Genomic DNA, 17933 nt, shown 5'->3' on the forward strand with positions numbered 1-17933 from the left:
GCCCTGCGATTGGCTGGCAACCAGTCCAGGATGTACCCTGCCTCCTGCCTGTTGACAGCTGAGATAGGCTTCAGCACTCCTACAAAACCTTGTGAGGATAAGTGCGAAGAAAATGGCTGGATGGATATCACTTGCGCATCTTCTGGCCATGTGCGACGTACCCGCACATATTTGCCCTTGCGCATATTCTGCCAAAGATTTAAGCAGGTTTCCTTTCCATAGGCTGGAGTAAAACCAGCACCCCAGGAAGATGAAATATCATAATCCAGATTTTGATTCTCTCATGCACTCCGAGTCTCTGGCAATTGACTCACCACGCTGACGGACGTCTTTCCCATACAGTGTAAGTTCATCCATTGCCCAACGGCCATGATGTGTCCCTGCCACGTCAAGCTCGAGGTGTGAGCCGCGTTTTCCTTTCAAACATGCCGCCTGGCAGTTGGGCAGTTCGTTTGAAAGCGGCACAAAACTGCAGTCGTCTTCATGGCGGAACGGTGTGCTAGGTTTAGAATAATTTTGTTCAGATTTGATCTCATCGTCCGTTGTGAAATTTAGTTCAAGTGACACACCAGGATGTGCGGCACTGGTATTGTTCTTCAACAGCTGGCCACTCGCTTTATTGATGGCCAACCAAGCGCAGATCATGTTACATACACAATACAGTGCAGTATTTATTTAATAGAGTACGTTTTTACAGTTGTAGAGAGAATGCATAAACACAGGCTCCTTCAAAGGAATTTGTTAGATGATCAGTGCCCACAACTCCGTGGATGGGCACCAATTTCCATAGATCCGCATGGGGTTAATTGATTTCATTAACATCACAGTTCAAGAGTCACACAATTCCCAGATTGATTTTAACGACATTGACATGTCTCAGTAAAACGTCACATGCCGGGAATTCTACCCACCTGCAGACTTCAATGGGTCACGCCTTCAAGGCCCGACAAGCCAAATGGCCGGGTACGTGCGAGGCGTGTATCAGAAGTCATTACGTGAGACTCGACGCGCCTTGAAAACACGCAAACCATGTGCGTAAAATACTGACTCACGCGCGCTTGTGAGAATATGCCCCAATGTGTGTTCATTTTTGTCATATCGCGTTACGATGCCGCAAGGATGAATGAACCTGCTCAGTAAGCAAGGTGGTTTACAACATCCAAACAGTGAACCCGACTGACCAGGTACTAAAAACAGAACCTGTTTTTGGATCTGTGGTAAGAGGAGTAACTATAATATTAGTCAAATGGGGAAGGGGGGCATTCGAAAAACCGTTGTCAAGTAACTGCAGAGACACACCACAACGTACAAAGAGCTCAGTGAAATCAAGGAAAACCACAATCTGCTAAGATTATTGATAATGCACTGAGTCTCACGCCAGGCCAGGGTATCAATGAGCACCTGAAAGGACATAAATCAGGGTCCAGGGCCCAGCTACTACCCACCAAGTGCCCCAATTAAAACCACAGTGTAAGCAAAGCTGCAAACACACCCTTTTCCCCCTCACTATTACTCTAATAAGTTTTCTTTTAAAAATGGTGTGATAAAAATAACTAGTACCATTGTAGTCTTTAGTCATAGCATCTGTTCCATCGTTGCAGTGTCAGCAAAACCAAGATGGACCCATTTGTCTGCGTCACTCGGTCCATCCAGCCTTGCCGCCTCCATTATCTTGGATTGTGGCGCTTCACACAGCCGGGCAGAGGAATATGTCCCGAAAATTAAATTTAGCAGCGATGAAGAGGTGCAACAACCAAAGCTGAAACTGTTGAAAAACTAGAAGGTCAAAGAGGGACGGTGGGCGCTTGTATAACAGACGCATGTGGTACGCGCAGGCCCGAAATCAATCCAGCCTTGGGCCTCAGCGTGCGTCGGGTTCAAAGCCTGGCTGTGCTATAACCAAGACTGGATTTAAAGGAAGTATTCACGAAGTCTGGCTCCAGTGTTTGTCTTAGTGGGTGATGGATGGCAAAGTCATCACAGTTCCACCACAATGAACAAATGCTCAGATGGGCCACGGACAACAAGAGGATTGTTGAGCAAGCTGAGCACTAGCAGAATTGTCACCGTTGACCATTTCAAACGAAGATATTGGAACTTACAAAAGGTTTAATGGTAACCTGCTGTTATCTATCCATCAAAAATATTAGCTATAACGCTGTAGAGCAGTTCTATAGCATTGCAAACTAGAAACCTATTTGAAATCATACTCCAATCTTGTGTGTCAGTTTTAATCCAAACAGAAAAAAAAGTTTTTATGGGCAGGGAATGAAATGCTGCCACAAGTGGTAGTCCGAGACCGGCACCATGTGCGAGGCCAGCATATACTGCGCAAACCAGAAGTTGCCACTGGTTGCCACACAATCCTGTCACTGTTGGTATTTGTAGTTTCTGAATCTGTTCGTAATTCTTACACACGAAGACACACAATGTACAAGCAGTTTGGAGAGGCTGGTTGAAATTAGATTTCTTCTATCTGATGAATTGTCTTCTTCTTCCCATTAGGGGTCGCTACAGCGGGTCAACTTTTTCCACCTTAGCCCACCTAACTGCATCCTCCTCTCTGACCTTGTCTCCAAAACATCCAACTTTGGCCGTCCCTCTAGTTAGCTCATTGCTAATCCTATCCAACCTGCTCACTCCGAGCGAGAACCTCAGCTTCATTTCTGCCACCTCCAGTTCCTGTTCCTGTTCAGTGCCACCGTCTCTAATCCGTACATCATGGCCGGCCTCACCACTGTTTAATAGACTTTTCCCTTCATCCTAGTGGAGGCTCTTCTCTCACCTAACACACCGGACACCTTCCGCCAGCTGTTCCAACCTACTTGGACCCGTTTCTACACTTCCTTACCACACTCAACATTGCTCTAGATTGTTGACCCCAAGTATTTGAAGTCATCCACCCTTGCCATCTCTTTTCCCCTCCACCTCACTCTTCCCCCTCCACCTCTTCATTCACACACATGTATTCTGTTTTACTTCGGCTAATCTTCATTCCTCTCATTTCCAGTGCACGGTGAATGATGAATTATGTACCATAAATATTGCTTGTTCAACTCCTATCTTGGGTTGGGATTTTGACGACAATTACTCGATGGGATGACCTCTCTCTCCCCGGATAATGCTCTTCAACTTCATGTCGTTTTCTCTCACTTCCCGACTACAGTACCCGAGTGTAGCGCAGTGCACAATATGGAACGTCACTTTGACAGGTGCTGAGCGAATGAAAAGCATCCTGTCTGCTGAAAAGAATGGGGGTGGGGGGGGGGGTACCCGCCAGATGTACTACAACCTCACTTTGCACGCATGATCAAACACCTCCATCTGGCTGCTGGGGGCTTTTCTGCCTCGGCTTCTTTCCACGCAGATGCTAAATGATATCGTTAACATTTTAATGCGGGAGACATTTACACGCCACCTTTCGCAATTACACCTGCGATTTGCTGGAATCCAGACAGACGTTGGTATGATCAGTAATTAGATTTCGCACTGGATGAAGCACGCACGCGAGCTCGTGGCCAAAGCTTGCGCCTAATTAGAGTGCTAGACGGGCTCAAGGAGGCGCTGTACAGTAGAGTAGCCCCTCATTATCCGGCTAGTGCCAATGAACTATGGATATCAATTATGATCACACATCAGCGCATCCATTACCCAACATTAGCAGCCTTTTGAGCCGGAATCGCAGAGTGGTGAGAATGTAACTCAACAAACGCTTTCATAACACACAAGTGAGCCAACTGAGTTCTGCGGGTTACTATATTTAATCCGCCTCATTAGATATTCATATCGGAGTAAAGCGGTCCGAGGTGATCTATCGCTTACTTGACTCTGCCTTTTCAACATGTAATTACATTTCATAGGCAGCGATCTAATATCTGCAATCAAGCGATAATTATTTGCTAGTAAACACCTCTAATGTGCAGCACAGTAAAGCGGGTCGGGTTTCACTTTATTGCTTTTTGACAACGTCGAGCCGATGTAGTCATCTGTGAGGGTCAGGCCGGAGTTCTAATGGGGTCGTCGTCACTCTCCGCGCTGCCCGGCAACTTCCGCGCACAGCCAAGTTGAATCCATCTATCTAGCCGAGTCCCCCCAGACAGTTTTTCAGCTTGCTAATAATATGAGGCCGTGACAAAATTGGTGGGATAACTAATTGTACGATAAAGCGGCTGCATTCTGTTTTTCCTGATATTTTTCTCAGAGAAAACGTCAGCGATAATCGAGATAAAAAATTGGATTGAGTGATCCCCCGATCTGTGCCTTACTGTTATCTTATCGAACACATACGTGATTAAGTCTTTAAGCGTCACGTGTATGACTACATTTCCGCGTCTTTGCAGCGAGAATGAGGAGAGACCTTTTTAACTCGAAATGGTTTTGCCTTGAGGCAGCTCTCAGGGAAAGATTGAATTTGTTGCCATTTGTGTAGAATATTTATTGACAGCAGAATCAAGCCATTAGCAGACAGGAAAAAAGTGCAACACCTAAATAATTTGTGTTAAGACGAAAAGTACAGGTCATCATGTTCATTTTCCAGAACTCCATCCATCCATTTTCTTTGCTGCTTATCCTCATGAGGGTCACGGGGAGTGCTGGAGCCTATCCCAGCTGTCAACGGGCAGGAGGCGGAGTACACCCTGAACTGGTTGCCAACCAATCGCAGCACACATCGAGACAAAAAGCCGCACTGACAATCACACCTACGGGCAATTTATAGTGTCCAATTAATGTTGCATGTTTTTGGGATGTGGGAGGAAACCGGAGTGCCTGGGGGAAACCCACGCAGGCACGGGCAGAACATGCAAACTCCACACAGGTGGGTCTGGGATTGAACCTGGGACCTCAGAACTGTGAGGCCAAGACTTTACCATTTTTAACCCTTAAATTTTGTATCAATCATATTCAGTTTTCACATATATGTAAATTTAAAGTCATATATATTTTTTTTAAATATTTTTGCCCACTATTAGAGGATAAATGTTATATGATATCATTATTGTACATTGAAGAATTTTGTTTTTTAACTGCTGAAAAAAATAAAAAACATTTTTGTCAGCATATGAATCTGACAAAAAAAAAAAGAAAGAAACACACAGAAGGCCATTTGGAGACTCGACAGTGACAATGCAGCTCTTTTAAGCTTATACTGTACTGTACTTGGTTAAATATCACTTGACGGTGGGCACATGAGTTTGCAAGTGGACTGAGATTTTGTTAAAAGGGCATCTTGCGTGGATTTCAGTTGTGTGTTTTTTTTGTTTTTTTTTGTGTATCGATGTTGTAAAAAATACACCCCCGCCCACCCTCCCCAAAAAAACAAAAACAGCTGAAATTACCTCCAGCTACTCCTCATTGTTGTTCTGGCAGGGGTTTTGATTAGCTCCTCCCACTCAATGTCGGAAAAACATTCAGCATTATGTAAACATCTATAACATCAGAGGTTCTCTCGTGTACTGATTTGGCAACACAATCCCATGATGCAGTGGAGAAAATGGTAAACAATCAGAGCACAGGGACCAACGCCATCCTTTTTTTTTTTTTTTTTTGACATAGTTTTCTATACCCCTTATGGTAAATGTTTTTGGACAGCCATTAAGGAGGTTACCATAGAGACAAGGCCAGTGAGCACGTGACGGTCCTAACTCTGAACCAGCAAGAATTGTCTCCAAACCAATCATTGTGCTGCCTCCCGTCTGCAAGGTCATCCATTCAGTCCGACGACGCCCGCTCAGCCAATGAACACCTCATTTTCAAGCCAATCAACAATAGTTAATAAAAACGGGCCTCCTCGACGGTGAAATCTAATCAAGTGATGAAACGTGTTCTCCTTTTAAAAAATAAAATTAAGCCCCACCCGTGACAACGTAATGTCGACACTCACGGGCAGCGTAATTCCTATCATTTGTTTGCCACAGGCCGGTTGATGTAATGCCACAGTCAGACAATTAAGATTAATGAGGATTCTTTATTGTCCTTTTATGAGTTTCAGCGAAGGTCTGAAGGGAAATACCATTTCAGTCCCGTGTCAATATATGGCACGGATGGGGGGGAAAAAAGAAAAAAAAAATGCCGAGACCAAAATCCATTCCAAAGCCTTATTTTATCAACCCGGGCAGAAGGGAAAAATCCATTTTAGGGACACACCGTATCGCATCGCAGCTCCTCAACGCGGCTCAAATGTATTCATGGCTGTAAAATTCACTGTTCCCCACATTTAAAGGCGCCGGAAATTCTGCATTGTGCATTCAGCTATTCTTGACCCACCATTTTGATTGTGTACGGCAACTATGTGGAAAACGGAGCCCCGATGTGTTTTCGCAGGCATTTTACCATTTTCTGTACACACCCAGGCAGTCCTAATCCCCCCCCCCCTTCCTTGTAGATGGGGGGGGGGGGGGTGCTGACCGATAACAGTGGAATAAACGATCAATCGTCTTCTATTGATTATAGAAATGAACATTTATGACACAAATAAGCTTGCACAGCCTCCGCCACATGCATGTGTGCTCTGGCGTCCTCGCGCAAATATATTTACAAGTCTAAGAAAACAACAATTTGATTGGAGAGGCACATTTTTGACCATTTGAATGGAAAAAAATGCACGTTTAGTGGATGTTTTGAGCTTGCCCCGATATTCTCATAAATGTGACCGCCGTGCAACGTGTGACATTGCAATTTAGTTTGGGGATTACTACTACAATTTTATGATGGGTTTCTCCCCTTAAATGGCAAAAATATATATATTGATAAATCACACAGACAGAGAAAAGGGAGTTGGGATTTTATTTAAAATGACAATCAATTTCTTGTTGTTTTGTTTCGAGCGTATACATTTTTCTGAATTGTTTGAATGCCAATTTGAGCAAATAGGCGTAAAGGAAGGACAGTGGCAAATCAAATGTTCATTGTATCAAGTACGTCACCTATTACTAAGGGCCACAGCGCTGCCGAGCCAATATGGACCATCAACAGTTAAATTGAAAGACAAGACATGAAAATGCAGTTTTCAATGGAAAGGCCACTGTAAAATCGGAAATGACTCCAAAATACACATCAAATTGCGATAAAAATAACGATTGATAATGTTGAGGAATATTGAATATGAGCCTGAACAGACGCAATATTTCCGATCAAGTCGCGTATAGGCCGGAGGAGGAGGAGGAGGAGGCTGGTGGACAGCTCGGAAGGGTTTGGAACGCATCTTGCGCCTGCTTCCCCTTCATTTATCAAGGCTGTCAGCCTTTCGAAGAGCCACGCAAAATCCATTTCATGTGGGTCACCTCCATCCTCCCCTCACGACATGTGTCATACGCATCCATCATCAATGCACAAAAGAAAAAGGTGCAACTTACCATTCAAGATGCTCTGGAACAAGGTAAAAGCCAATATCCACATGCCCTGCTCCGTTCAATCCCCCCCACCACAGCTACGCTTTCTCTTCTCGCTCACACCGGCGCCTTCCTGGGCTTCTCTTCAGAGCGTTTGGGGTGATGTCAAACATTTGTCTTCAAGCAAACCTCCCCGAGTCTTGTACTTTTATTTTCTCCTTGCTACTTTCTTTTTTTTTTTTTTTGCTTTGCCCCACTTTTGGAGCATCAATGTTCCCGGTGATTGTCTCGGGGAGTGCTGTGCACACTCTCATCTGCTCCGCGCCTTGCTGCTTCTCAAAAGGATGCTGAGGGGTGAAGACCAGGTGTGTGCGCGCGGACGCCCGCGCGCGCGCGCGCCGGCGCGTGTGCGCGTCGGCGTGTGTGTTGCTGAGTCAGAAGCGTGCACGGACGGATCATTTGACGGCGGAAGGCTTCAACTGCCTAAACTGAAATGAATTTAAAAACACAAAAGAGAGCGAGAGAGAGAGAGAGAGAGAGAGAGAGAGAGAGAGAGAGAGAGAAAAAGTCCGACGCTTGAATGACCCTAATTAACTCACAAGTTGTGATTTTAGGGGTGGTTTAGAAAGATTTAATTAAACATATATAAATAAACTAGCGATTTACAAAAAAAAAAAAAAAAAAAAAAATAGGAAGGTGCTGGGTTCAGGTATTTTTGCGCTGGGATTCCAAATTCAAATCATCATCTTCATCGCTTCTGTGCGTCCAGCGAGAGGCGAGCAAGCGCATCTTCCCCGCTGTAATCGCACCGCACGGACTTTCTGGGAGCATTACATTGAAAAAGCAGCCCCCCCAACCACCACCAACACCCCCACCTCCCCCCTCCTGCCCCTGCAGACGCTTTAATTCCTCATTGCCTTAAAGGAACAGAGACGGATATACCAGTCGCGTCCTCGGGGCAACACGCCACAGGAGGACGACACTCATTTGCATGAAAGAGGCGGTGGCACCTGACGCGTCGTTCAACTCCAGAACAGAAAAGTTTGCAAAGTCGACAATTAAGTCGATTCAGATGGGAAACGAAATACGAACACGGCTGTAGCAACTTATAGCTCTTACTTTACAAAGCCACCTAATCAGTCACACGATCGTGTCTTGTCTTCCAGTATGGACGCACTCGTAAATGATCTGAGAACAAAATCTGATTTGCACTCAAATTATGACGACTCACGCTGTATTTAGAAATATTCACTCGCTCATTGTACTCCCTAATCGCTATACTGCATATCCTGTAGTTCTATCATCAGTCAAGTCACAACACAATGAAACAAAATGGGGACCCTTTCTCTTCATCACCTGGAACGGATGACTACTTGGTATCCTTTAGCTCAAACAAACAGCGCTAAGTTTAACTATTATTAGCCTCAATGCTACCTACTCATCACCATGATGGGAGTCAGCTGACATTGTGATAATAATGTTTTTAAATCAAGTTTTGATGTGGATGTATGTTTAATATAACACCATTGCCAGTCACACACATTTGAAAAATGTACAGTGGTGGTCAGTCATGCTCGCAGATAAAGTTGCGGGTGTGATTAGAGATTGGAATCTCAAGATTTTAAAATAATTTACTGGATCAATATAACATAACTGTGAATTAAAAATAAAATCAACAAATAGATAACTAAAATAGTAACAAAAATTTCAAATTCAGAAATGATAATTCCCCATTTCAACTGATATTAGTAGAACATGATATAAAAGGGTACTTCAATTTTTTTATCAATAAAAATTCTTGCTCTGACAAACTTATCTGAAGAAAAGCTAGATGCACTGGTCTGTCAAGGAATAAACACGAACGGTCTATACCCGCAATGTTTTGAAAATGCTGAAAATTTAGTTCAACAATCGGCCTGAGTAGGAACAAGCTAGCCAGACAGTGTAACAAACATTCCTGTCGGCAATTGTGATGTATTGTTATAATCGAGCGTAATTTACGGCGGTATCTATTGTCAATCCATTAATGAAAGCGAGCAGTAGATGATCTACATCTTCCTAAACCATGTAGAAGGGAAAGGTTTTCAATTTCAAGATAACGCGTACCACAGGGAAAATGACAGTTAGAACTTCGATCAAGTCAAAGTAAATCACAATCTTGCTCGACGTATTGGCCCCACCTGAATCAAGCGACGAGGTGGATGATAGTCAAATGTAGTCTGACTGCACGCCGTCACACGATCAACAAAAACTGCCTTGCGATCGATGCATTGAGCACCCCTGCTGTAACTGAATTTCCTTTGACATGGCTCATGATGTTGATGCCTTTCGACGTAAATGCGCTTGCAGTACACGAAGAAGCTCCGAACACGGGCATTTTGCATCACTTCCGGACATGCTCAGCACGGTTAATTTGCATTTCCTGTTTCCGGGTGAAGACTGATTGTTTAGGAGCAGGCTTGTTTAGTTAACAACCTTTATGAAATAAACACGTTAATGAATGTCAAGACTAGGGATCGCAACCGGTTACAAATAACCGGCTATAACCGGTTTTCGTTTTTTTCAAACCAAAACGGTAATCGGACGTTCGAAATCGGTTAAAATTTCCAATCATTTCTTCCGCTTCCGGTACTCCTCATTGCGCTATTTTTTCAACATAATTTCCACTTTTTTCAAGTTTCGCTGTTAGAGTAAAGTTGGACTCAAAAGAACATTCAGTTAAATCAAAGAAACAAACATGGCATCGAGGAAACGCTCGGTATACCTTCGTGCCCTTTCTGAAAGTCCGAAAGAAGAATGTTAACATTAAAACATTTTTCCAAAAAAAACCCCAAAAATTTAACTTACACGAGTGCGTTGTTGAAAGCCACATTCAACAAGCTTGTTTGTCAATATTGTATACAAACTACCCCATTACCGCGGAGTAAATTCACGAGCGATGGTGTAGCGCCGGAGAAAAGGAGTCGGAGGCAGAGTGTCGGACACGGGAACAAAACTTGTTTTATTGGCAGACATCAAAACACGACTCGCATAACGGCGGGAACTCTGTGAACTCGTCAATACGGAAGAGCAACAACAAAAACAGTCCTTGCGGAATCCCGCACCCCAACTCGAGGTCCAGCGGGTGAATTATGTAAACACCACAATGGTACCGGTTTTAAAACCGGTTAATCGTTTTTTTTTGCTACAGCTGTTCGGTTAAAACTGGTTATGAAAGTAAGCTTTTTTATGCGATCCCTAGTCAAGACTACAAAAAATAAACACCGTCTTTCAATGTCTATTTTTTCTACTCGTAAGAAATTTTACGCGCCTGATTTTTCGTGCTTGACTGTGCAGATTTGGGAGCGCGGTTGCGCTCGTCGAATGTGAGTAACTGACCATGGCATCGATTTACCACTAACCAATGTAAGATATAAACTTCATAAAATCTATCTTAAATCCACTACCTGAACTAAAATAAATATTGAAAATGCCGACATGTCCACGTACATGTATGTTGTATGAAACGCAGAATTGCTATTTATTTATTTCAAGTATCCCATGCCACCATAGCTCTAAAATTTTAATGTGTGACTGTTTAGTATGTAAACGAAATACATTTCAGTGCGAGTGCCTCAGTATGAGCCCACTAGCTGCACCTTTAGCGTGTAGTTGTCAGCGTGATGAGAGGATGCGAGTTTAGCTAAGCGGTTTGCCCATCCGACTCCTGATGGGTGAAATCGGGTTAGAATCACCGAGCGGCTGCACCTTGCTTTTTTTGTCCTTATTTATGAGTTGTTGTAAAAGCAAACATTGTTTTTTGCCTCATGGCTCCATCGGACAGTTGCTGTGTGTGTTTATTTCATAAGAATATGTCAGCATGGGTAAATTAAAAGTGTAGAAATTCCTTAGGTACTGTATTTGGCAAAATGCCAAATAGGAAGGCCTGATTTGTGTCTCTGCTATTTTAATAATTGCAGCATTTTAATGTCAATTCTCTATCTCCTTGGGCATGAATATTCCAGATCAAATTTTTTGTTAGATTAATTGATCTCCGCAGTAAATGTGATTCTGATTTCTGCTAATATGCGTGTATTTAAAATCACATATGGCTCAAATGCAAGTGCACAGGGGCACCGGATTTTGATCTGAAGAGTGAAAAAACAACCCGATCGCGGCCAGAGATTTAGAAAGACGTCCAATGTCAAATATTTGAAGAGATGTATTATCGTACACATGGGAGGAACAATAGAAGAGGCGATTCCCTGAATTTGTTACATGAAAGTAGAAAATAATTTTGCAAGAGCAAAGCGTACATACAGTGAAAATGGTTGCAGAAAATGCAGGGTTACAGCAAAGCTTCCCCCCATCCCTTCAGGCACACGCATCACGCACACATGCATGCGCCACGACCCCCGCCTCAAACCCCATAAGCCGGGCCGGCACCGGCATCGCCACCACCCCTCCATTTTAATGCCTGCCTCGAAGTCAAGGGGGTCGCTGTAGTAGCCGCGGAAGCCCGCGGGGCCTGTCCGCAGAGCCGGGTTGCACTGGATGTGATATTACCAGCAGGGTAGTAGTCTGCATCTCGTTCTCTATTCCACATGACAGAATCTACGCGCAGTCATGTTTATTTACTGCAGGATATTCATTGTCTGAACTCACTTTAAGGCTGAGGCAAGGAAAGGAAAATAAATTCAAAGCGTCGTCCAGACTCAGTTTTCCACCATCCCTGCTTGGTTCCGCTGTACACAAAGAAATATATGCTGTGGTTTGAAGGAACTGATGGAAATGAAAAAGACAAAAAGGTGTAGAAAATGGACAGAAGGATGCCAGAGTGTATTCGTGTCTCATTCAGAGCACGAGTTGTAATTTTTCCTGATTCGGCCATGGGGATATCTTTTTTTTTTTTTTCCTGCCAAAGCAAACAATATTTTAAGATGGAAGTAAACAACGGCAACTGTGGATTCAAGGGATTGAAAGAGCGGGGATCTTGGGAATTACAAGGGCCATCTGACATTTTGGGAGACATGATGCAGAACTCTAATCCAGATCAGTAAAGAGAATCATGCGAGACGCTGAAGTGGAAGATAATTTGTGAATACGAAATTAGCAGAAACAAAGCAGAGCAGTGCGTCGGGATTTAAACGCTCCAAAGCCCCGACCCTCCAAAAAAACGCTCTCTAGCTGCTTGTGTTCACTAGCCAACCACCTCGTGACTTTCTGTTATCACAGGTAGAGCAGGTTATTGATTTTAGAGTTTACAGTTGCTGACTTTTAATTCACTTATGTGACTGAAAAGAGACACCTAGCTCATTTGTCATTAAAGTTAACATTGTGTTTACATATCTTATTAGGCATTAGTACCATAATGGTTTCTATTTTTACACTGACGGCATATGACAATTGAGAATGTTCAAACGATACTTTGCCTGTACAAATAATACAGAGCTTGTGATGGTGACAGTTTGACGGCAAAACTGATTCATTACATTTTCTTTTCTTATAATCCTAACAATCTTGATGTTGACCCACATCATGTTTGTGTAACCTTTCATGTTAAACTACGGCATAAGTACGGAAGTAGATTGGTGCCACCGGGATTTGAACTTGAAATGTAAAGTGATGACATTTTCAATAGTTGCTCCAATTCGCTGTCTGAAATTTACCATCTGTGCCACCAGGCAGAACACCCAGCCAATTGTAGTTGCGCTTTCTTAGTCACGTGACGTCACATAGTAAGAAAGCGTAACTGGATTGGCTAGGTGTTCGGTTCTGACCTGAAGTAACCCTGCCTGGTGGCAAAGACGGTGAATTTCAGACATTTAATTGTAGCCAGTTGAATTGTTAACATTGAAAACTTACACTGAAATACAACTATTGAAAATGGGATCACATTACATTTCAAATTCAAATTCTGGTGGCACTAATCTTCTTCTGTAGATATGTTATTTCTGAGCTGTAATTTGTCTTGTTTCACTTTCTAGCAAACATACAAACAACAATACTGGTTGCATTTTGAAAGGGGGCGGGGTATTTTGTGTACAGTATACACACACACACTCATTCCACTGTACACACAGTCCATACATTGGGAGTTGCCCGGTATAGGCACACATCTATGTATATATATTTTTGAAACAATGCATGTTTGACACCAAACAAATGTGGTGAAACGGCAGAACTGACCTTGAAGTGAGCAAATGGCAACAGGTGTGTTTGACTGCAAGTTCAGTTACATATATATGTTATTGTTATCTGTCAAGGGACTGACAGCCTTTAATTAACACGGCAAGGATCTTAGTTTGTGATCTTTAAGCAAGACAACAATGAGTATCCGTTGGTCCTGACACAGGCTCGTCTTTCGCTCTGGAAAACAGGTGCCGAGTTCATCGCTTACACCAGGAGGACAGCTGGACACCACAGCAGATTACTTGTGACGTGGAAGACAATAGCTTCAATTTTCACACCTAAGACAAGAGCAGCGACCTTGTCAACAGCGGGGGGGGGGGGGGGGGGTGGCGGCTATTCAATAATATTCAGGCATGTAGAGGGGATGCTGAATGTGAACGCCAAGACCAGTCGTGTTTTTGTAGGTAAATTGAAGTCTGAAAATATCCTCAGAAGACCTGCAAGACGGATGAGCCAACAATAACAATAAAAGGCGCCCCATCCCTCTCAAAATAATAGTGCACCTCTTAAAATTAGAAGTTTAAAATTCTTTACTCCGGCACAAGCTTGCTTTTTCATTCATGATTGAGACACAATGTCAGTGCTATTTAGGAGTAAATGAGCAAATTTTACACTGCCATTCAAAAAAATTGGCATTGTCTTTTCCTTGAATGTATATTCAATGCGATACACAACACTTCAGAAGTTCTGACCTCACGTACGAATGTCATTTTATCAGTGTATTATATGTAACGCACTATATTCCTGATATATTTTGTTGTATTCCATTTTTTAAAAAAGCAATTCTGTTCTAAAATACAAAATTAATACATTCTAAATAAATTTTCATCTGGACGATTAGATTATATTTCCATTTTGGACCGGGTTTCTGTGTGCTTCACAATAACCTACTGAATGTTCAGCATCGTGTTGATGATGTGCAAAGATTATTTTGGTATAAAATTCTCAGATCATAAAATTAGACATAGATAAATAATATGAGTACGTGTATACTATATGAATACACGCACATGATCTAAGCATGAGTAATAATAATAAAAAAAAAGATTCAATTTCTCTCCAGCCATATTTTAAACATGAGCAGTATAGATTTTCGGGTGGGGTTGACCTTGCTGTGCGTACGGGGGTGGGGGGGGGGAGTTCATTTTAGCCCCCCCAGCGTGATGCCAAAACCATGATAAGTGAATGTGACAATGAGACCCTTGGGCTACTGCAAAGTCTTGGTCTTGCGGTGTGGCCGCGTGCGTGTAAGTGGAACACGTATGAGACAAATCATGAACACACACACAAACTCACACGGCCATGACTGCTTGTTGTGTAAAGCTCACACTGGCATCCGAGCTGCGGTGCTCTTCATTTCGCTGCCAAGCTCATCAGTGACGCCACAACAGGATGGGCTGTGTCACCAAATGTTATTCGTCAATCAGGCCACATGCAAAACTCAAAACTAATCCTGCACGTCAATGTAAAAGTAACTTGCAGGTGAGTAGGCATCAAGCCTGGGGAGGATCAAATAATGAAACACAAAATGTGATTTATCCGTCGTTCCTGCGACAGGTGTCAAAAGTAAGGAGATGTTAATCCAGGTTCTGGACCTTAATAGACATATCAAGTAATTTCATTTTTAACTACTCATATAAATACTCGTTATACACATGGACAGAAATTACTACATGTAAAGCAGCCACATCTTCCAATCCTATTGTAATAAAGAACACATTCTTTTTACACGAATGCCACGCAATCATGTTTTGATGTGCAAATAAACATTCACAATCTTCTTCTTTTTCTTTCGGCTTGTCCCGTTCACGTGTCATCTTTTTCCCATCTAAGCCTGTCTCGTGCAAGTCCAAGAAGATTTTGCCTGTTCTTTCTTAGCTCAGGTAGCATGCAAGTCCTCGAGGGCAGCTGGGATTTGAGGAATTGCATTACCTAATTTGTAACTATAGTACTATTATTGATCCATCCATCCATTTTCTTAACCGCTTATCCTCACAAGGGTCGCGGGAGTGCAGAAGCCTATCCCAGCTGTCACCGTCCAGGAGGCAGGTTACGCCCTGAACTGGTTGCCAGCCAATCACAGGCGCACATCGAGACAAACAGCCGTACTCACAATCACACCTAGGGGCAATTTAGAGTGTCCATTTAATGTTGCTTGTTTTTGAGATGTGGGAGGAAACCGGAGTGCCCGGAGAAAGCCCACGCAGGCACGGGGAGAAGATGCAAACTCCACACAGGCGGATCAAATCCGGGACCTCAGAACTGTGAGGCCAATGCTTTGCCAGTTGATCCACCATGCCACCACTATCATTGATATTATACTGAATTATATATATATATAGAGAGAGAGAATTTTCTCCATATGGGTGCTCAGTGTTGTTAATAATAGATGACGTGTAAAGTGCGTCAAACATTACAACACACTATCACGCATGGCTAATGAATTGAAACAGATTGGTAACAATGCACAGCGTGCTTCTGCGGTCATACTAATTCCATCAGAGGCCGAATCAAATCAACAATTGCCCGACATCCATTGAAATGTTCTGCATTCCACCATTGCTGTGGTCAAGCCTGCACGTAATCCAATTAGCGTAGTTTTTTTTTTTTTTTTTTAGTTTGACCAAAAAAATATCTCCGCAGAGTCACACGTCCCATTATAGAACGACAGCTTTTGTCGTCCCTCTGGGGTATCCGATCCCTGGCGTGTGCGGCAGACTGGCTGGGTAATCCCTCAGGCCGGAACCACTTGTTTTGACAACTCCCGCGAAGCCGAGTGTCTCTTACAGCAAAACACAGACCGGCCTGCCATGGGCAAAACGTCGGGCCTCGGCTCACTCCGTGGTCACCCCAAGGAGAATCAGGTTACCCGTAGACTATGCGACCCATTAGCTCAGAATAGAAGCGATCTCTGCACTGGTGTAATGATACCCTTTGCTTGTTAAGACAATGACATTGATAAGAGACACGGCACACTCATGGCTTCGGACTGATTTGTGTGGATTAGATTACATGATCCCCGCGCAGAAGTGAGGTGCCCTCCTTACAGAGTTCAGCACACCGTACGCCTACCCTTGACTGGTCCCAGTGGTAGGGAAGACACCGAGGGATCAATCGACATAAATACACAGACATGCCCTTTAGAGGTCAAGTGTCATGCCTTTAAACAAACATTCTAAAATAGACATTGTAATGAAAAATACATATAACATTATTCACTTCAATGTCCACGCGAAAAAATAAATATGAGCGGAGAAGACGTCATCCATGCGCAAAGTTGCGGAAGTCTCATTCGACATTCAAGTGGTCGCCATATTGCCTGCAACGTCTGCCCATGACATCACACCGAGACATTCGCCATTGAAAACATGCTGCGCCTCCTACTATGGGACTCGGACACCTCACAATCGAGTGAAGTGACCGGGGCAATATGACCCTATCTTTCTCCCTATATTTCGAGACATATTTAAATGATATGCGGCTCACTTCTTACTTACAACAGACTCCCAGACAGTATGTATGAGCCACCCAGGTGCCGCCGCGATCAGCCACCCCAGCCGTAGCCGTAGCAGCAGACGAGCCATCGCTGAAGCCAACCTTTTGTTACGTTACGAGAGACGGATTATGTGGTCCCCCCTAAACTATTATTATTTTTTTTTTTAGTAGCTGCATACACATCTACCTGTCATTTGGAACCCACTAAGCTCTCGTCCTTTGCACCCGGGCAATCCTTTTTTCACGACGAACCGGGTCTTTTTGAAAAGGACGAAGAATGAATCTATCCTCCCGAGCGTTCGAACAATTTCCAGCAATACAACGAGCCGGTATTTTGGCTAACACGAAGGAACAACGAGCTACCTTCCCGCAGGTAAAAATATTAGAAACAAACGAGTCCACTTGAGCGCGCTACTGCCTCTAACGTCACGTTCTGCTTCTTGTCGAAACCAAAACTCTCGAGAGGATTTTCATGGCGGGAGTGACAAAAAGCTATATATGTCAAAATCATGTTGTGGGGTGAAAAAAAATGGATGGGTCCATTCCAGCTGCCTTTTTTTTTTGCCATTATTAACATCCTAAAAATCATGCATTGCATGACAGTGGACCTTTAAGCTGCTTCAAAAGATTGGAATGTTATCAAATCCAGCAATGGTCACATTACAGGCCCTGAAGATGAGGTTCATGTTGAGATCATAGAAAATAGATTTTCATGAACTATTTCTTCATGCATCCAACGAAGCCAAATTTAAATGCACAAAATTTGCATATTTTTCTCCCATCTATCAAGAGGAGGAAGAGGGGGAAAGGACCCAAGCACAATTCTTGCTTCTTCTCGTGCACTGAACGTAACAAGCAGCAGGATCTCTTTTTGGGCGTGCCGGGTGATTGTATGCCCCGCAGTGATGGGGAAAACCCGTGGTTTGTAGTTTGGGGCGA

The 17933-nt window shown here is 43.3% G+C and overlaps 1 protein-coding gene across 1 annotated transcript in view; it reads right to left on the bottom strand.

Moving 5' to 3' along the window:
• Positions 1 to 7801, bottom strand: part of dscamb (Down syndrome cell adhesion molecule b) — a 134422-nt gene extending 126621 nt beyond the window's left edge. The window contains exon 1 of the mRNA XM_061826926.1: positions 7353 to 7801. Within this exon, the coding sequence (XP_061682910.1) occupies positions 7353 to 7395 (43 nt within the window). The 5' untranslated portion in view covers positions 7396 to 7801. The remainder of the gene's footprint in view (positions 1 to 7352) is intronic.
• Between the last annotated feature and the right edge of the window lie 10132 nt (positions 7802 to 17933).

The sequence above is a fragment of the Syngnathoides biaculeatus genome, chromosome 8 (assembly GCF_019802595.1).
Source record: "Syngnathoides biaculeatus isolate LvHL_M chromosome 8, ASM1980259v1, whole genome shotgun sequence".
NCBI classification, from domain to species: domain Eukaryota; kingdom Metazoa; phylum Chordata; class Actinopteri; order Syngnathiformes; family Syngnathidae; genus Syngnathoides; species Syngnathoides biaculeatus.